We start from the raw sequence: 17,616 nt of genomic DNA on the forward strand, positions 1-17,616 counted from the left end.
CTGATGCCAAGAACTTTCAGGGATAATTGTAGTTCTTGTTTCCTTCCTCTAAAAGTGTCAATGGGTTCAACCCCAATCGAACCAGAACTGAAGTGGGAACTTAGAACCCCATTTCTGGATCCATCACCCATGTATTCGATTAGAGTTGGGCCTAAAAGGAACGAAACTGATAGGAACTAGAGCCAATACCATCCGATGGATAGTAGGAACTGATTTGTTTTGTCATTTTTTATATTGCAGATGGTTGAAGCTTTTTAAACTTTTAATGATTATTATTTTGTATTTTTTACCTTTTAAAATTGGTAGATATCATACAAAATTCTTTTGGAAGTTTATTCAAACGTAAAGTGGATCGTCTCTTTTGGAAATTTATTGCTAAACAAAAGATGAATTTTAATTTCCGAAGAAAAAGAAGAAAAAGCATTGAGTTAGTATTTTTTACTAGAACAAATTGTAATTATATTTTTGATGCTTTTGTAGATAATGCAGTGTGTTCTTGAAAGGGGAAAAAAATTGCAACCATTCATAGCCAGTATTTTCTCACATGGTTGTCATATAGAAAAAGATGATGAAATTCTACAATCACTTGAGGTGTTTTTTTTTATCTCATGCCGAGTCTTGAGATTTTATTTATTTATTTATTTTTTTTCAAAGTCTTGACAATTGGAATCAACAGATATCCACAATTCTTAGCGGTTCCTACTCCACATAATTTAGAATGGAAACTGAATTGACAGGAACCAAAATTGAAAAAAATACGATGGTTCCAGTCCTAGGTACCTCAGGAACCAAATCAAATTGACACACCTACCTTTCTCAGCTGTGGAACGGAATGTTCCAAGTTAATGAATTCTGGTTTCTGCCCAAAAGTCTTGGTTTGTTTTTATTTCAAGAGTTTGTAAGGGGGAACAATCTCAACTCTGGATTGCAAACTGTGCGCTGACAGGAATAATCTGTGGTCAGATTTCAAACTGGTATGGAGTCTTCTTGCCAAAATGGAATTACTTGGTGTCGTTTTTTGGAACCACTTGAGAGATTGCACATTAGCTGCCGTGTGCCAAAATCCTGGCTTTGTAGGGGACAAATTCTGTTATTTAACACTCTTGAGGTTACCCATAATGACGTACTAGACAGATCTTCATTTCAGCGAAACTCATTAATCAATATATAGCTAGAACTACCTCATTAGTGAACACAGGAGAGGAGAATTAGATACAACAATGATTCAAATGACATCTTTGCTTTCTTCCTTCTCCCAGCTTGTAACAACAGCAATGCACTCACAGCTGAATCATTCTCTCAATTCCCAAGCAAGGATTATATTGATCTAAATGTTACCACTCGCAACTACAATTCCTTCAAGATGGGCCAACCTTTTTTAAGAATGTCACTTATCTTTGCATCAATCTGATTTTGGATATTCGGGGGACAAAGCTCTGCTGCATAGCCATTTAGTTTTGCTGCCAGGCTTGACATTGCAAGCTCCTCTTCTGGCAGGTTTCCGATCAGCTGGAGGAGAAATGGATTTCGCTTGAGCCCAAATTTCTGCCAAATTTGAAAAATATATGAGTTGATTAATAATGATGCTGAGTGGGTTTTTTAGGACTCAAGAAACAAGAAAAATAGATTTCCTATAGATGTTGCCGGTTGCAAAATGTGATCTGAAGATCCTTACAAAATATATATATATATATATATATATATATATATATATATATATAGGATATATGGGATAGTTTGGGGAGTCGCTCAGACCCAAAGGGTTTAGGGAATCACTAACCTAGTTCAGGAGTCACTCAATTGATTAGGGGATTATCCAGGGGAGGAAGAATCTTTCCACAAGAAAGAACTAAAATTCTCTTCAAACTCTAGTTTTTTTCTCCAAATTTCCAGCCCTATATATAGCTTTTTTTTATGCTTTGAACTTTGAAGTAATGTTTAACAACAAAAGGTAGACTAAATTAACTCTACCCATCTCTAACCTAGTAACTGTTATTTAGAGAATAACTGAAAACCCATAAGAAACTATAACCTAGGTATTAAACATAACTAATTTAACTTGGAACCCCAAAACTCTTAAACTAACCTTCCCATTTTCCAAATATTAACCTATGTCCAACAATCTCCATTTTCCAATGTCATTTACTTCACCCCATGTGGGCCAATGTTTGGGCTGTATCAGTTAAGAATTCAGTGAGTAATCACAAAATCCTTTGAGCCTGGAAACAATCTTAGAGACTTCCAAGATTTGATTTGTGTCCTAGTCACGCTACAAGATCTATTTTTGAGATATTAGATTTCTAGTACGACTCACACAAAATTTACACCACACCAAGTCATATAGGTAAATTTGATTACAAAACCATAAGCTTACAAGAAAAAAGGGAAATCTTTATCTACAACACTGTACCTGATGTTCAGTCTCTGCAGGATAGAAATTTCCCAATTGTTGAATTTGTGTAGTCACGATATTACCCCTTGATTTTGTCTGTTCCCTTTCTTTACTAGCAGCAGCCAACCTCACCTCTTCAGTTCCATTCGTGAAGATTATTGACCTACCAATGCAGCACACCTTACTTATATGTACAGGGTTGGAATGAATTTTTTTTTTTTTTTGTGGCTTTAGGTCTTAAGGGATAGTTATTACCTGTACTGGTTACCAACATCAGGGCCTTGGCCAAATACTTGTCTAGGATCATGACTAGACCAGAAGACATCCAAAAGTTGCTTGAAACTAATCAATTTGGGATCATACTCGATCTGCACAACACTCACAAAATCATAGAATGCAAAGGTTCGCATCAAATGCAGAAACTATAAAATAGAAAGAAGAATAATGTGCAAGCGAAGACAAGAAAGCAAGCAATATATCTTTTAAAACCCCTTATTAGGAATTGGGACAAGTTGTACCCAATCAATCAAACAAAAGAAGCAGAAAAGAGTAGGAGCAAATAGGAAGGGGTCTCAAGAGGGAGTTGCCTTCCTCATAGAATAAGGGATATCCTCAAAATGGAATGGGACTTACACCAATGTTATAATGAAAATGGAAAAGAGAAGTAGGCCTACATATATGGCATTCAAAAAAATGTGGGAACATGCTGAAGAATCAAATTACTATTTAAAACAGAAAACTTGCATCTTGAAAGAATAAAAAAACAGCCATATTTGCAAGGTTTAGATCATCAAAGCTGATGACTAGCTGACTTCATTCAGAAACAATAGAAATTAATCAATCATATTTGCTGGTCCTGGGCTTCTACCATCCACTAAGTCACATTAGACACACACTGCATGTAAGCCACTATCATATGAAAACCATGCAAGGATTATATGATTGTTTCTCCAACAGTCCAAAACACGGAGGACGCATCCCAAGTCAATTACACATTTAAACATAGATGGAGGACCAGCGATCTTCACTTCTAAGATGAAGGATTAACTGATAACCATCATAGCAACCTGGAATTTTTTTTTTGCAGTTTGCATCATTTAGCTGCAACTCCAAAATTAACAACCATACTTCCTCATGCAGCAACCAAATAATCCAGCAAAATGCCATAGATGAAACCAAGGTTTGAAGGGGACCATTATAACAGTGTAAGATTCCTTGCAATACCGTTGCAACCGTTAAAACAGTAATGTTATATCTTTATGATATAAGAGTGGGACCCATAGATGATACTAAATAACACCCCAAATGTGTGTTTCAAAAAGAAATTCGAATTTATATTTAAAATTAGTTTTGAATAGAAAATGTAATGTAATATTACGAAGGCTATTACTTAACTGTCGCAGTTGAATGTCTAGATTTCCCAAGCAGAGCCAATCATAATGCAGATAGGTACTAGAATTACTCATCAAGAAAGTAGGTTTCCATCAGAGAATATATAGAAGATAATCTTAGGCCAAACTAAATACTAATCAGTGAAGACAAGAAAGCTTTTACATGTAAACGACTACTTGAAATTCCATTCCTTTATCGGGTGGGAGGGTTTAGAGCTAGGAACTTCGTGTCACAGCTGCTCCACTCCACTGCGGTCTCATGAATTGAACTCCGTTGCCTTCCTGCTCACGAAGCGAATGGGCGCTGTGCTGCAGGTCAGTTTCAGGGTTGATCTGTCGGATTGAAACCTCCATTAGATTCGGCAACTAAGGACGAGATTACCATCGCATCGGCTTTGATGTCCCGAATGTTCTCTTTAATAGGGTTGCCTTGACCGGGCTCTTCACCGTAGAACTTTTACCCGAAAAACTGGAGCACAGCTATACTTTCATCGCTTTCACTAGAACCAGAGTCATAGGGGCACTTTTTGTTTTTCCTTCCTTAAGTCCAGGGACGACCCCCTATGTTTTTTCGTGGAGCGCAGAATTTTCCTTAATCGGCGAGAGTATATACAATCTATGCCACTGGCAAGAGCATGATTACAATCAAAATAAATAGATAAAATCTCAACCTTCATCTGACTAGGTTCATTGTGATCATAGCCAAACTTGAATCGGCTTTGTTAAAATCAACACCAAAAGGTGTTGAGAGCAATCAACCGAACACATGAGAAGCATTTCTTTAAACAAATGAAATGACTTGCATTTTATGCATAATAAGTGGGTCAAGAGTACCATAAAGTTAGTATGCAGGTTCAGTCAATCAAGTCCAACCAACTCATCTACCTGGAAAATCATTACTATACATTGTTTCCTGCGAACACCTTGCAAGTTGCAATGGTGATGCTAGATCAATCCTGTCTATGTTTGTTGATGGTGAAATCTATTGGGATTAAGGATGTTTGGGTTAGTCTGATTAGGTTAGGACTTGCTAGACTTAGGTTTAGGTTTCAGGATTAGGGCCGGTTGGTTGTGAAAACTAGGGGATTGTATTTGGGTTTAGTATTTCGATGCTTGGGTTCTTAGATTCTAGATTAATAGCCAATTCTTCACAATAAGTTTGATAGGGAGAAGACTGGCACATGATCCATCCATTTGCATTAATCAAGTAATCAAGTACTTCCCACTAAAAGAATCTAAGAACCCAAACATAGAAATAACGAACATACTATCTTCTCATTGAACAAAGATGCAATGCATCACGAGCTATAAGGTCCACAAAGGACTATGAAAATATTGAGAACCAAGTAATCACATTGGTAGATTTGGTCTTGATGGCCAATCCCAAATCTTCGGGGTAAGAGTTTGATAGTGATGAGCTTTGGTTTTGATGAAGCGTATTGAATAAACATTTTCTTTTTCTCAAGGAATTATTACATCATAATTTTAAGGTGAATATCAGAAGTCTTAGGTTCATTGGAACATAAACAGGTGGATTTCCAGATTTGATTCTTAAGTTTCCAAGCAGTGTTAGATTCAATGATTTTAGTTCCTTAAAGCTCTTTATTGATGTACCTATTAGCTTAGTTAAAGAAGTATTTTCAGAAGTTTGAACCCAACACTCTCAGAGTTCTTAAGAGACTCCTTTTGGTGGTTCCAGTCTCCTTGAAAGCTTTGAAAAATGAGGAACAAAGGGCTTATTACAACAGAGTTTTTTGTGCATGAACTGAAATTCCCCAAACAGAAGAAGGAGAACGTGAGAAGATAAATATTCAGGGTGGAGATTGCATCTTCCAACCATGTAACCACACCATACTAGAAAACAACTATACATTGCATAACTTCAAGAAACACAAGAGTATCACTTACACCAATAACAGAATAAAAAGTCTACAAAATTTAACATAGTAATTCTGGAGCTTCTACATCTAGCACAATGCCAGAAAGAAGTATCATACAGCCACCAAACATTGGAAGATTATCAGCATAGGAAACAATCAAATACTCCAGTTCTCATGTAAGGAGCACAATCTTTCCCACGACATATTCCCCCCTAAAGAATGAACTACAAGAGAGTGAAAAATAGGTAATAAAGCTTTGATACGGACAAAAACCCAATATAACAAACAAGCTTGAAGTACTCGAGTGTATATATATAATCCAGAACATATGTATGGCACCATGAATATTTTGATAAAAATAGTTTCTAGTGAAGGGGAGGCCAACAGGCAGAAGCATCAAGCAAGATCTTCCAGCCAATGCATTCTGTGCTCCACAGCTCCTCTTGGAGCAGAAAGTGGACACTTCCCCCTTTGAACAGATTATGACTTTGAGAACCAAGGTTTAAAAGTCTTAAGAGTGCAATTCTACCAATCTTAAGCAGAGTTAAAATAATGTCAACTCGCCAGGTCCAATTTTACTCATCCAAATCGACAAAGTTTTTATGCTATATTAAAAGTAGACTTGGTTTTACATCTTTTAGATAAGGAAGAGTCTGAACACATTACAAAGTGAATCTTAAGTCACTTGAATCAGTACCCAACAAAACCAAGTCAACGCAGCCATTTCCTTCTAGAGAATAAAGCTGTTCTGAAATCATCCACCACTCACGATTTTGTGGATTCCATCTTAGCAGATAAGAGCGAACCATGGGCAATGGAGATGATGCACATATACTATCAAGGACATTTTCTTTTGCATTAGCATAAGTCCAGTCTAACGCGCAGCATGTCTTTGAAAATATTCGAATTAACATAATTCCAATCATGTGTACTCAAAGAAACTCGATCAATTGTGTAACATTATACACACAAGCACACCTACATGCATACAAAAGCATAGATATCCTATCGAAATCCAATGTGTCCACTTTTGTTGTTTAATTAATGTTTTGGTCTGACAATTATGGGAAACAAAGATAGTTGCAATACCAGAAGGCACGGAATTTGTCAAAATTGAATGGAGGAATAGGGCTAATTCAACAGAATCCAAATTTTAGGAATAAGGTTTGGATGACGATCAAGATCAGGAATAGCAAAGGTGGATAGATTTTATTTATTCTAATCCCTAGAGAGACCATAAAGATTTATCCCAATTCGACTAATCTTCCACAAATCTCAAATGCCTACACAAAAAGAAAGAAAAATTCTCTATTTCTCCATAATTTTAGTATCAAAATATTCAAAACCATCTCGAATCAAGAAATTTCTAAGAGAACCGAATGAGAAATTGAAACCTGAACAGATTCAGCATGATATCCCAAGTTTCTGAACTCTGGATTGATTTTAGCTCCTCCAGCGTACCCAGCAGTGGTCCGTACAACACCATTCAAGCATCCGAACACAGCTTCAGATCTCCAGAAGCTACCAAGAGCGAAAACTGCGATTTTCAAAGGTTGATTCGTTGTTGGATCATTCGAGATCCGATCAAGATATCTGATACTGAGAGCTCCATCCGCCATTAAAAGGATCAAAATAAGAAACCCTAAAAGAAGGAGGAAGAGATAACTCTTAGGTGGCTTCTTCATCTTTCGTTGTTGGTTTGTCTGAGAAAGCGAAACACTGGGAGGGAGGGAGGGATGAGGAGGAGACCAGGACCAGGTTCGTTTTTCAGGTAAATGTTCAGAATGATTGTGGCGCACTTTAGACGGGGGAGTGCTGTAATATATTGCGCATGTTATACAAATGAATAATGGTTTCCGGACACCCCCTCCGACATACGCTCCCATACGTCCCTGACGTGGAATGTGCTATAACCATTAATCTTTTTCTTAAGATACACAATTGGAGATATTTATGGAGATGTGTTGTTGTGTATATCGATGAAAAATATCTGTGGTTCTAACCCATACCACGATAAGGAGCATATGACAGAGGGGGCGGCCGAAAACCACAACTCTATACAAATTGCTGCATATTATGGTGAAATTTGATTTTGTTGAAACCGAGAATCAAACGAAACCGATAGTTTTGGGGTGATTTGATTTGATTCAATGTAAAATAGAATCAAACCCTTATGTAATAAATAAATATGTATATATATTAATATATTTATGAATTATTTTCGGAGTTAAGACATAGATTAAAGATTTCATCATGGGTAAATTAATAACTTTTTATACATAAATTAATGATTTATTGTATGAAATTTGATGTTTTGTTTTTCTATTAAAAACATGTAACTTCTATTTATAATTTATAAAATATTTGCAACCAATAGAACCTAACCGAACCAAATCAACCTAAGTTTGATTTGGGTTGGTTTGGCTCCCATGACATGCTGGTTTGGTTCTTGTTCTAATTTAGTTGAACCGAGCTATGTTTGCTCAATTTCAATTTGGCCTCAAACTGAATCAACTTGCACCTCTAATTTTGATACCTTTTTTGAGGGGAGGGGGGCCATTGATGTATGAAACCTTTGGTCCACCTCCAATTAAGGTGTTAAATTTTGATTCAACTTAGTTTGAAAATGAAAATATTTTGATAAACGTGGAAGTGAATACAATTTTTTGAAATGACATAAATATTAATGAAATTTTCATTAACCCTGTAAGAAATGATAAAATAGGTATTAAAACATATTCAGTAAGTCATCAAAATACAATAAACTACCCTATAAATTGAGAAATTGAATATCAACAACAGTTTACTACACATACACACATGAATTGAGAAGTTGACAAATAAGAACAATAATATTACATTAACTACATACAACTTAATATGTAAGACATTAAATGAATAAACTATTAAGTATTGCATTCATGTGTTATTATATTTCTTTTATTTTTTGAATATGTATGAATAAATTGTTAATGTATCTAACTAATTGAACACATGGTTGATTCTATGCTTGCTTATATAGACATACTTATGCTTAGAATATATGTATAACTAATCATAATTCATTTATACTAACAGATGGAGATTTTATGTAATTTTTATTAGCAAATACTATGTGTAATATACCAATTCTTTCTAGAAATAATTATAAGTTTTTTTTATTTCAAAAAAGAAAAAATTTCAATTGAAATTTACTATTCATCGAAATATTGCATTTTTGTACTTAAAAATCGACAACTTCAATTGAAATTCACTATTTATTGAAATATTTCGTGAAATAAATAGTGATTTCTACCGAAATATTACATAAAGAAATTGTTGGTTAAATTTCGTTTCAAAACTTGTGAAAATGAAACTATTTCAGTATACTTTATTGAAAATATGTCGGAATTTAATACTGTGCCCCCAATATACCACAAAAAATCACACATATTGATCATTTTATCCATTGCATTTAAGCATTGACACTCCTTTCTCAAAATGCACCTTAATCGATAATAGAATACAAAATAAAATAATGAATTCACTTGACAAATTACTTTTGATTTGTTCTGAATGAATTTAAAAAGAGGTCATCGAACGGATTCATTTAATACTTTTTGGGTAGGCGGGGAGAGAGAGAGGGAAGGCAACGAAGATAAGTCTTCAGCATTTTGTATAGAGATCCTAATGTCTTTCACTCATGGTTCTGTTTTTGTGCCATAGACATTCATTCATTAATAACAAATGTCCACTCTCAAACTTGATCGTTCATCTATGACCATATACAATCAAAATGTAATAAAATCCCATGCAATTGCAAATATTTGATCTCTGACATAATTTCAAACACTATAACAAGGTCTTTTGATTTATTATTAATAAAAAAATGATCCTAAGCTGATGAACCAATGACATGGCATCACATGTGATAAGCCAAGCATGACAGCCGTTGAGATATTTTCTCTCGCAATTTTCACATCGCTAACCAATCATTTTTTCTATTTTTAGTACGTTATGGCATTGGTTCAACAACTTAACACTCATTTTTCTTAACATCAAATATTTGTTATACGACTGGTATTGATCGAGTATTGTTTGATCTTTATTCCGAATCTCAACTCTCTATCTTATTGTTTTAGTACTAACTAATCTATCAGATCCTCGGGATTGATCCAGAGAAAGTTTCTAGAGATACAATAGTTGGGTTATTGTATGGTTGAACCTTTCCATAATTATAAGATCATCATATATTTACTCCATGATTACTTTATTTGTCTAAGCATGGACAATAAGAGATCAGACGGGCCCACCCCTTTAATTATTTATTAATTAGACATAAATAAAGAAGAAAAGACAACATGACATTGAAGTTGATTTGTTTTTAGTCATAAAATATTACATTACATTTGACTTTCAATACATCCTGCTTGAGATTCACGAGCGTCTTGTGGTCCAACGAGTGGACGATAAGAATCCATCTTCCAACCTAACTTTCAGCACATCCGAGTAGTTTTGGTCCCACCACTAGGTCAGTCAGATCAAGTCAACTTTGTGAGACCAGGCGACCACCTGATGTGATTTCTTAGTGGGACCCATGAAATGATGATATTTCCTCTGTTTCAGTGTGCGGCCTTTAAGGTCCACCAAAGTTATGGGTCAACAAAACAAGCTAGTTAGGCCAGAACATAATTACACGTGGCAATACTTGGCTTTAAACTACAGCTAACAGGTATGTGTGATCAACAGCTAAGACTTCCCCATGTTTAATCTTATTAGTTCTCTCACTCACTCACTCACTCACTTCCTAGTTCAACCATTCTACCACTTGCTATCTCCAGTTGTCCATAACTCTCTCTCTCTCTCTCTCTCGTTGCAGAGCAAAGATGGGCTCTGTTTCTCTAAAAATTGGAGATGGAACCGCCAGGTTTAGAAGGGCAACCCTGTGTTCTTCAGCGCTTAATCTACTCATGCTCTTCTCTGTTCTCACAACCAATCTCTTCGCTCTCTACGCCTTCACATCCTCCCCAAACAACCATCCAATCCACTTCACACACAAGAACATGTCTCTCATCTCTCAACAAGTCTCTCTTATTCTCAGAGAAATCGATTCTTCACAAAAACAGCTTGCCCAGATGGAAAAAGAGCTTCTTGGCTACGAAAGCATCGACATCTCAAAACCCAATATCCCAAATGAGCTAAAACGTTTCCTACACCACCACCCACTGCCTTTAGGGAAAGATTCAAGAAGTGGGATCACAGAAATGGTCGCTTCGGTTGGCCATTCTTGCGAGAAATCGATCGACATATTATCCCACTACATGAATTACAAAAAGGGTGGAGCTTGTCCTGATGATTGGAGCCTTGCACAGAAGCTGATTCTCAAAGGATGCGAGCCGTTACCGAGGAGACGATGCTTTGCGAAGTCGATCCCTAAGGCGGGTCTCATCCCTTTTCCTTTTTCTCTATGGAGACCAATTAGTGATAAAATTGTTACTTGGAGTGGGCTTGGTTGCAAGAATTTTGATTGCTTAAATAGTAAGAAAATTGGTAGAGATTGTGTTGGTTGCTTTGATTTGGTTAATGGCACTGAGAAACATAGGTATGTTAAGGCCAAAAGCAAGAATGATTTTCTTGTTGACGATGTTTTGGCTTTGGGGAGTGGAGGAATTAGAATTGGGATTGATATTGGTGGTGGGTCTGGAAGCTTGGCTGCTAGGATGGCAGAGAGGAATGTGACTATGGTGACTTCCACGTTGAATGTTGATGCGCCATTTAACGAATTCATTGCTGCAAGAGGGCTGTTCCCAATGTTCTTAAGTTTAGATCATAGGCTCCCGTTCTACAACAATGTCTTCGATCTGGTTCATGCGGCTAACGGGTTGTGGGATATGGGCAATCCAGAGAAAATGGAGTTCTTGATGTTTGACATCGATCGGGTTTTGAGGGCTGGGGGGTTGTTTTGGTTGGACAACTTTCATTGTGTCAATGAGGAGCAGAAAAGGAGTGTAACACAATTGATTGAGCGGTTCGGTTACAAGAAACTGAAATGGGTTGTGGGAGAGAAGGTTGATGCTGCTGGGTCAGGGAAGTCTCAGGTTTACTTGTCGTCTGTTCTTCAGAAGCCGGTGAGAGTATGATCTCCAAGAGCTTTTAGAGGTACAATACAAATTCTGTTGTGATTTCTATCTTTGTTCACACGAATTTGTGTGAATTTATTGCTTTTACATCTGCGTGGAATTTCTTTCCTATGTCAAATAAGTGATGGGTTGGTTGTTTCTTTTCCTTACTGCGAACCGGCAGTGTAGGATAGAAGTCAGGTAGCTATAATTTAGGTTCTGTAAGTGGGGGGTGTTGTACCAGTAATCTGTTTCATATGAAAGATGAATAGAAACAAGAAATTCACCTCAAGATTACAATCTCTTTGATGATAATACCTGGTGTGTCTTGTGGTTTCATGTTTATAAAAGATAGATTTACTTGGAAATTTGGAAGTAAGAACATTATCAATCTTGTTGAAGTATGATAAAAAAATGTGCTCTTGGATTTATGAAGCTTCCCAGTATTTTGAAGTATAGCTGTGCCTCTCGTTATTTAAGTAACCCTTTTCATTTGATAAACCTCTGTAGGTTCTCTGTTTATGTTTCTATTGCATATTAAGCTTTGGTCAATTATGCCTTTGTGATTGGATATTGGATTGCATTTAAATAGCTTCAAAATTCTTATTTTTTTGTGCTTCTATTCTTATTCTAATTGCTTTCCAAAGTCATCATTTTGGTACTGGAGTTGGGGTCTGTGCATGATGAAAATGACTAACTTTGTAGAATTTTTAAATCCTCTTTATTGCTAAATTTGGTAAACTTGTTCATGAGAAAGAAGCCAAAAAACTGTCCCATGTAAGATGGATTTTCAGATCTTTGTTTCATTCTCGATAAAGCGTTGGTTAATCACATACTCATATAGTCATATCTGAGTTTGGATATAAGAGTTGCCTTCCTATGGATGTATTACGAAAACATGGCAACTGTGGAGGTTAATATCAGAATTATGCCATGTGTAATGCAATGTATAGGCTTCGACCCTTAAATTCTGAGGTTCTGAGAAAATGAGTACGGCAAGCCCTCTAAGTATAGTTGGAGGCCGGATTTTCATGACAGCAGTATTTAGATCGGAAGGTATAAGAATTGATGGATGTATTACGAAAACATGGCAACCGTGGAGGTTAATATCAGGATTATTCCACGTGTCATGCAATGAATAGGCTTTGACCCTTAAGTTCCGAGGTTTCGAGTAAATGAGCACAGTAAGCCCTTTAAGTATATTTGGAGGTCGGATTTTCATGACAGCAGTGTTTAAATCGGAAGGTTGGAATATTCTCATCATGCAACGTCAAGCCAAATCCCTAGAAATCCGGAATGCAAAACTATTGGTCTAATCAAGCGAGTAATTGGGGGAAACAATTTAGGAAGGTCAAGCCAAGATAGACAGTTGTTAGAAACGACAGGAGCGAATCTAGGAAAAGATCTAAGAGATATCGCCTCAAGAACTCTTTAAATACAGCGAAACCACACACAAAGAGAGGTATGGGAAAAAACCTAACTTAATCTTCTTAGAGCATCTCCAATAATGTTCTTTAAAATAAAGAGCATCTTTTGGCAAAAAGTAACAAAAGTTATTTTAACTAGTGGAAAATTTGATCTCAACTCCAACGGTCTCAACAATTCTTTCTCTATTTTTATATTTAATATTATTTTACTTTTCAAACAAATATTTGTTAAAACCTACTAAAATCCTACTAAGGGCTGTAAACTCATATCATGGCATCCAAAAACGTGATTCGATGCTACAGACTTGTAGAGAATGAAATTCTAATAATTTTGATTTTTTTGATCAAGTTCAAAAAATATTTTTTATTTTTGGATATGAGTTTTTCCATGAAATCTAGAAGGACATTGTGTTGGATTGCCAATGTGGTAATCCATGTGGGCCCAATAACCCTTAGTAAGGAAAGTGTTTTTCATTTTTTAACATTAAAATAGCTAGCCTTGGAGGCTCTCTACATGTAGAAAGCGGCTGCCCCATCTTTATTTTAACATTTACTTTTAAAGAGTCTCTTGGAGACCATTTTTTCAACTTTCACTCTATAAAGTAAAGAGCCAACAAACTTTAAAGAGTCTGTTGGAGATGCTCTTATTACTCCATTAAAAATTATTTATATGACTTGAGCGTCGGAGTGGTTGCCGAATAGGAACAGCCATCTCAGGACCAAACTTCATCAGACCCAATCTCGAGGAAGATCTACTGAGCGGATTTTTGCATCTAATGCAACCCACTTAGAAGTTTACATCTTGGGGACAGGTTGCCTCCATGATGGATTGTTGGTTATGTCTTCTATTCTTGTATGTGGAGGGTTGTTGTGGATTCAACCCGGATCTTTTGAGATCCGTTAACGACCCGCATGACCCGTTTAATGGGTAATGTGTGGGGTTTCCCCACCCGTTTTAACCTCTTTGTAACCCTAAGTATATAAAGGGTAAGAGATGAAACCCTAAAGGGTGTGTGAAAGATACGAGAGATAGAGAGAAACTGTAACCGCGTTCTTCTTTGATTGATATAGTGAAATCGCCGTTTTCGCCTGTGGATGTAGGTAGATTCTTCGACCGAACCACGTATATTTTGTGTCGTGTGAGATTCTTGTGTTCTTGCTTGATTTATACTTCGGATCATAGGGTTTAGTCTAACATGGATTGTTTGGCTTAATTATTGAAATAACTGAGTCTTATATTCATAATATTGGTGGATGCTGCTGAACCAAATTTTGAGGATTGGTAATTGTCTCACTTTCATGCTTGTTCCATTAATCTAATCCCAATTCTAAAGCTGACTGGAAAACTTGGTTTTGTTGCCTAGCCTCAAAATAAACCTGATTGGGGAAGTCCGGAAGATTCCCAAACATCAAATCCGTCAACTGGAGATAAGTGTTAGAGTGGAAGCCTGGCAGAACATGTTTTATCATTGGTAGACAAGATTTTCCTATTACTCCATTTGAAATCTATTAACGTCCTGAAGGTAAATTTGTTCAGAAACCTTGAGAAATTCTTCACCTTCATTGCTAATCAAACACATACTTCCCAACCTTGGTTTCTATCCGGTGCTTCTCTTAGACCATTTTATTTAGGAGGATAAAGCTAGGGGTTTTGCTGACACTTTCCAGTCCTTTTATAAGGATAGAACAATGACATCCAAGCATGCATACACCAGCTGGCGTCCTCAACACTCTTTCCACTTGCTCTCCGTTTCTAGCTCTGGGTCTACCCTTTTGGGTTTTGCAGTTCAACTGTCTGGTCTTTAACTCCATCCATTCAAACAAGTTCCTCTTGATGCTTTGGCTCTCCAATCTCGATCTTTTTGTGTTCCTCCTTAGTCCGAACCCTTCATGACCATGAAACTCCACAAAAGCCTATTTCTTTTTTCTGTTGTGCCATTTAGCTATTTGAATCATGGATTTGGAAATGACAGTTATGCCTTTGTGCTGTCTGTGCTGTAGGTCAGTATCGATGCCTAAAATCATATTTTGTGAATTTTCTCATTACATTCAGACTTAATATACTAGATCCATATTGTAAAGTTATCTTTAGTAATAATTATGGTGGCGAGTAAAAAATGTAGTTGTTAATTTTAGATGAGGAATTATAAAATTATGGGAATCGGTATTATGCATGATTTCTAACCCAAAGTTGATTAGCATGTAAGCAAGGTGAAAACTCAAAGGTCCACTCCAGATTAAAATTGAACCTGATACAGTTGCTTGAGTGTTGACAATTGATTGGTTGCAAGTCTGCCATAATGTGATCTTTTCCATTGAGAGTGAAGGTGAAGATTAGGGAATTTTTCCCCCATTAAAATTGTATATTGCACGTCTAATTATATTACAGATCAAGACATTGGTATAGTTAGGGGTTAATGAGGAAGTTAATATTGGACAAGTGATACTTGTATGCTTACAGTTGATGTCATCCTGTATCTAATTAGCCCCCTAGACAACATTTTACCTGGGTAGGAGAGTACTTTTGGGTCTGGATCCAAAAATATGTCTTTGATGGTATTCCTATTATAGCATATAGAGTTAAGTGGAACAAAGAACTACAAGGGTTGAGAGTAGTCTTGCATTTCTAAAAAGACCTTAGCTTAGGTTTGAGTATCTTTTTTTTTTTCCTTTTTCAAAAGATCATAAAACACCCAATGTCCATGGTAATATGTTATTGTTGTACAATATAATTGGCCAACTCATGTTTGTGTCTAAAATAAGACACATTTTGGGCCACTCATGGATGCGCATTTAAGATGTTGGAAGAAATTCAGAAGAAAAATAAGGAAAAACACTGCTTTGATCGCTCTAAAGATAGAGCGAGCAATTTGATGTTTATTTTGATTTTTTTTTGTTGTTGTTGTAATTTTTTGTACTTAGACCTCCCATGTGAGCCTATAAATAGGGGAGGATCAGAAGGAAGAGAAGAAGAACGTTTGTAAGGCAAGACTGCCAAATTTATTTCAAGAACACTTGGATCAATTAATTGGATCTCTTATTCATGCTTTATTCCTATATGTTGGTAAGTTTCATCTCAAGCCTTTCTTCCCTTATTAGACCATAACAAATGTCCTTAACTGCATCCAAATCTAGACCTTGCGGAGGATTTGGTGGTGCCCTGTGGGTGTTTTTGTTCGTTATTGCACTGATCAATTCCAGCATACAGTCATAAATCCTTGCATTCCCTTTGTACCGTTTGGACTGACTTAGAATATCTTTTGCTTTTAAAATTAAGGCATTTATTCTGCATTTTTTTTTGAAAAGATAGGGCTAAAAAGAGACTTTATTTTGGTTGGATTTTATTTTTGAAGAAGATGAGGTAGGAAATGGTTTGGTGAAAAATATACAAAGATGTCTTATTTTAGACACAAGCATGAGTTGACCAATTGTATTGTAAAATAGCTATGTAAACTGGGATCTCGCTTAAATAGTTTGTTCGCACGTTAGACACCCAAAATTATCTTCCCATGCTTCTGTACTGCCTTTGTTTCACCTGTACCCTCTGGAAGAAAACAAGATCCAAACCCAAAGTACAAGGTGAACCAAGTCCCTACTGTGGCCTCCTCAGGAGCGGTCATTCAGCTATTTAACTAAAGATGATTGCACTATTTGAGGTTTGGATTAGATATTTGAGAAAAAAAGAGAAAAACTAACTTGTGTTATATTGCATGTAAGTTAAAACAGAGGTCCAGGTCTCTATGGAATAGTGTCAATGGGTGAAAGAAAGAAGAAAGGTACTCAGTTAACAAAGTATCTCGAAAACACATATAGATCCTTTCTATTTTCCAACACCAGACAAGACATCTTTATATCTTGGTCCTGAGATTTTGGTTTTCACCTTAACTACCATCATCATCATATCAAGCTATTAATACAATCTCTTCAACAAAAATGAACTCTTCCAAGTGTAGTGGCATTAAATCATTTCCAGTGGCTGCTCATAGTATGTAGCGATACATTAGGATTCCTGTCCATAGCTCTAATAATCTGTCCAGCCCGACACGGACTGATCTATATCTGATAAACGGAATGTTTTTTTTTTTTTTTTTGATACTGAAGTGGGTAAGATCAGACTGGGAAAATCTGCAAGAACGAAAACTAGCGGAGCTGGCCTGAGTACACAAATAGAGGGCTTAGGACCCCCCTGATTAGGTTATCCTTACCACCATTTCCTCTCATCGACTAGGACAGCAGTTTTATGCAGAACTCGTTAGTCACACAACAAATTTTTGGCAACTTGGGTCGATAAAAATAAACAGCTTATACAGTCAGTTTGGATGGGAGACTCTAATGATGATACTTTGATCATAAAAACTTATTTAACTGGATAGATTAATATTGAATTATGTTCTTAATATTATCAAAAAAAATCTCTAATTTAAACAC

At 36.2% G+C, this 17,616-nt stretch overlaps 2 protein-coding genes across 2 annotated transcripts; one reads left to right on the forward strand and one right to left on the reverse strand.

Annotated features, from left to right (window-relative positions):
- Positions 1-1,141: 1,141 nt before the first annotated feature.
- On the reverse strand, positions 1,142-7,500 carry MSRA5 (Peptide methionine sulfoxide reductase family protein). The gene is made up of 4 exons (XM_086436063.1): positions 7,058-7,500; positions 2,648-2,760; positions 2,411-2,555; positions 1,142-1,545 (listed from the first exon to the last, which is right to left on the reverse strand). The coding sequence occupies exons 1-4, from the start codon at positions 7,346-7,348 to the stop codon at positions 1,348-1,350; spliced, it is 747 nt and encodes a 248-aa protein (XP_086292189.1). The 5' UTR covers positions 7,349-7,500; the 3' UTR covers positions 1,142-1,347.
- A 2,946-nt stretch (positions 7,501-10,446) lies between these two features.
- Positions 10,447-12,076, forward strand: LOC147407477 (putative methyltransferase At1g29790). The gene has a single exon (XM_086436064.1). It carries the CDS (start codon positions 10,529-10,531, stop codon positions 11,780-11,782), a length of 1,254 nt encoding a protein of 417 aa, XP_086292190.1. The 5' UTR covers positions 10,447-10,528; the 3' UTR covers positions 11,783-12,076.
- Positions 12,077-17,616: the final 5,540 nt, after the last annotated feature.

Source organism: Akebia trifoliata, chromosome 3 (genome assembly GCF_017979445.1).
Source record: "Akebia trifoliata isolate Shusen 1 chromosome 3, ASM1797944v1, whole genome shotgun sequence".
NCBI lineage: Eukaryota > Viridiplantae > Streptophyta > Magnoliopsida > Ranunculales > Lardizabalaceae > Akebia > Akebia trifoliata.

Bases quoted from the DNA above. Each gene is read 5' to 3' on its own strand.
- LOC147407477 (XM_086436064.1), top strand. From the start codon at position 10,529: ATGGGCTCTGTTTCTCTAAAAATTGGAGATGGAACCGCCAGGTTTAGA.
- MSRA5 (XM_086436063.1), bottom strand. From the start codon at position 7,348: ATGAAGAAGCCACCTAAGAGTTATCTCTTCCTCCTTCTTTTAGGGTTT. The intron at 2,761-7,057 runs GTTTCAATTTCT...AGTGTTGTGCAG, and splicing joins ATCATGCTGAATCTGTTCAG to ATCGAGTATGATCCCAAATT. The intron at 1,546-2,410 runs GTACAGTGTTGT...CAAATTTGGCAG, and splicing joins CTGCAGAGACTGAACATCAG to AAATTTGGGCTCAAGCGAAA.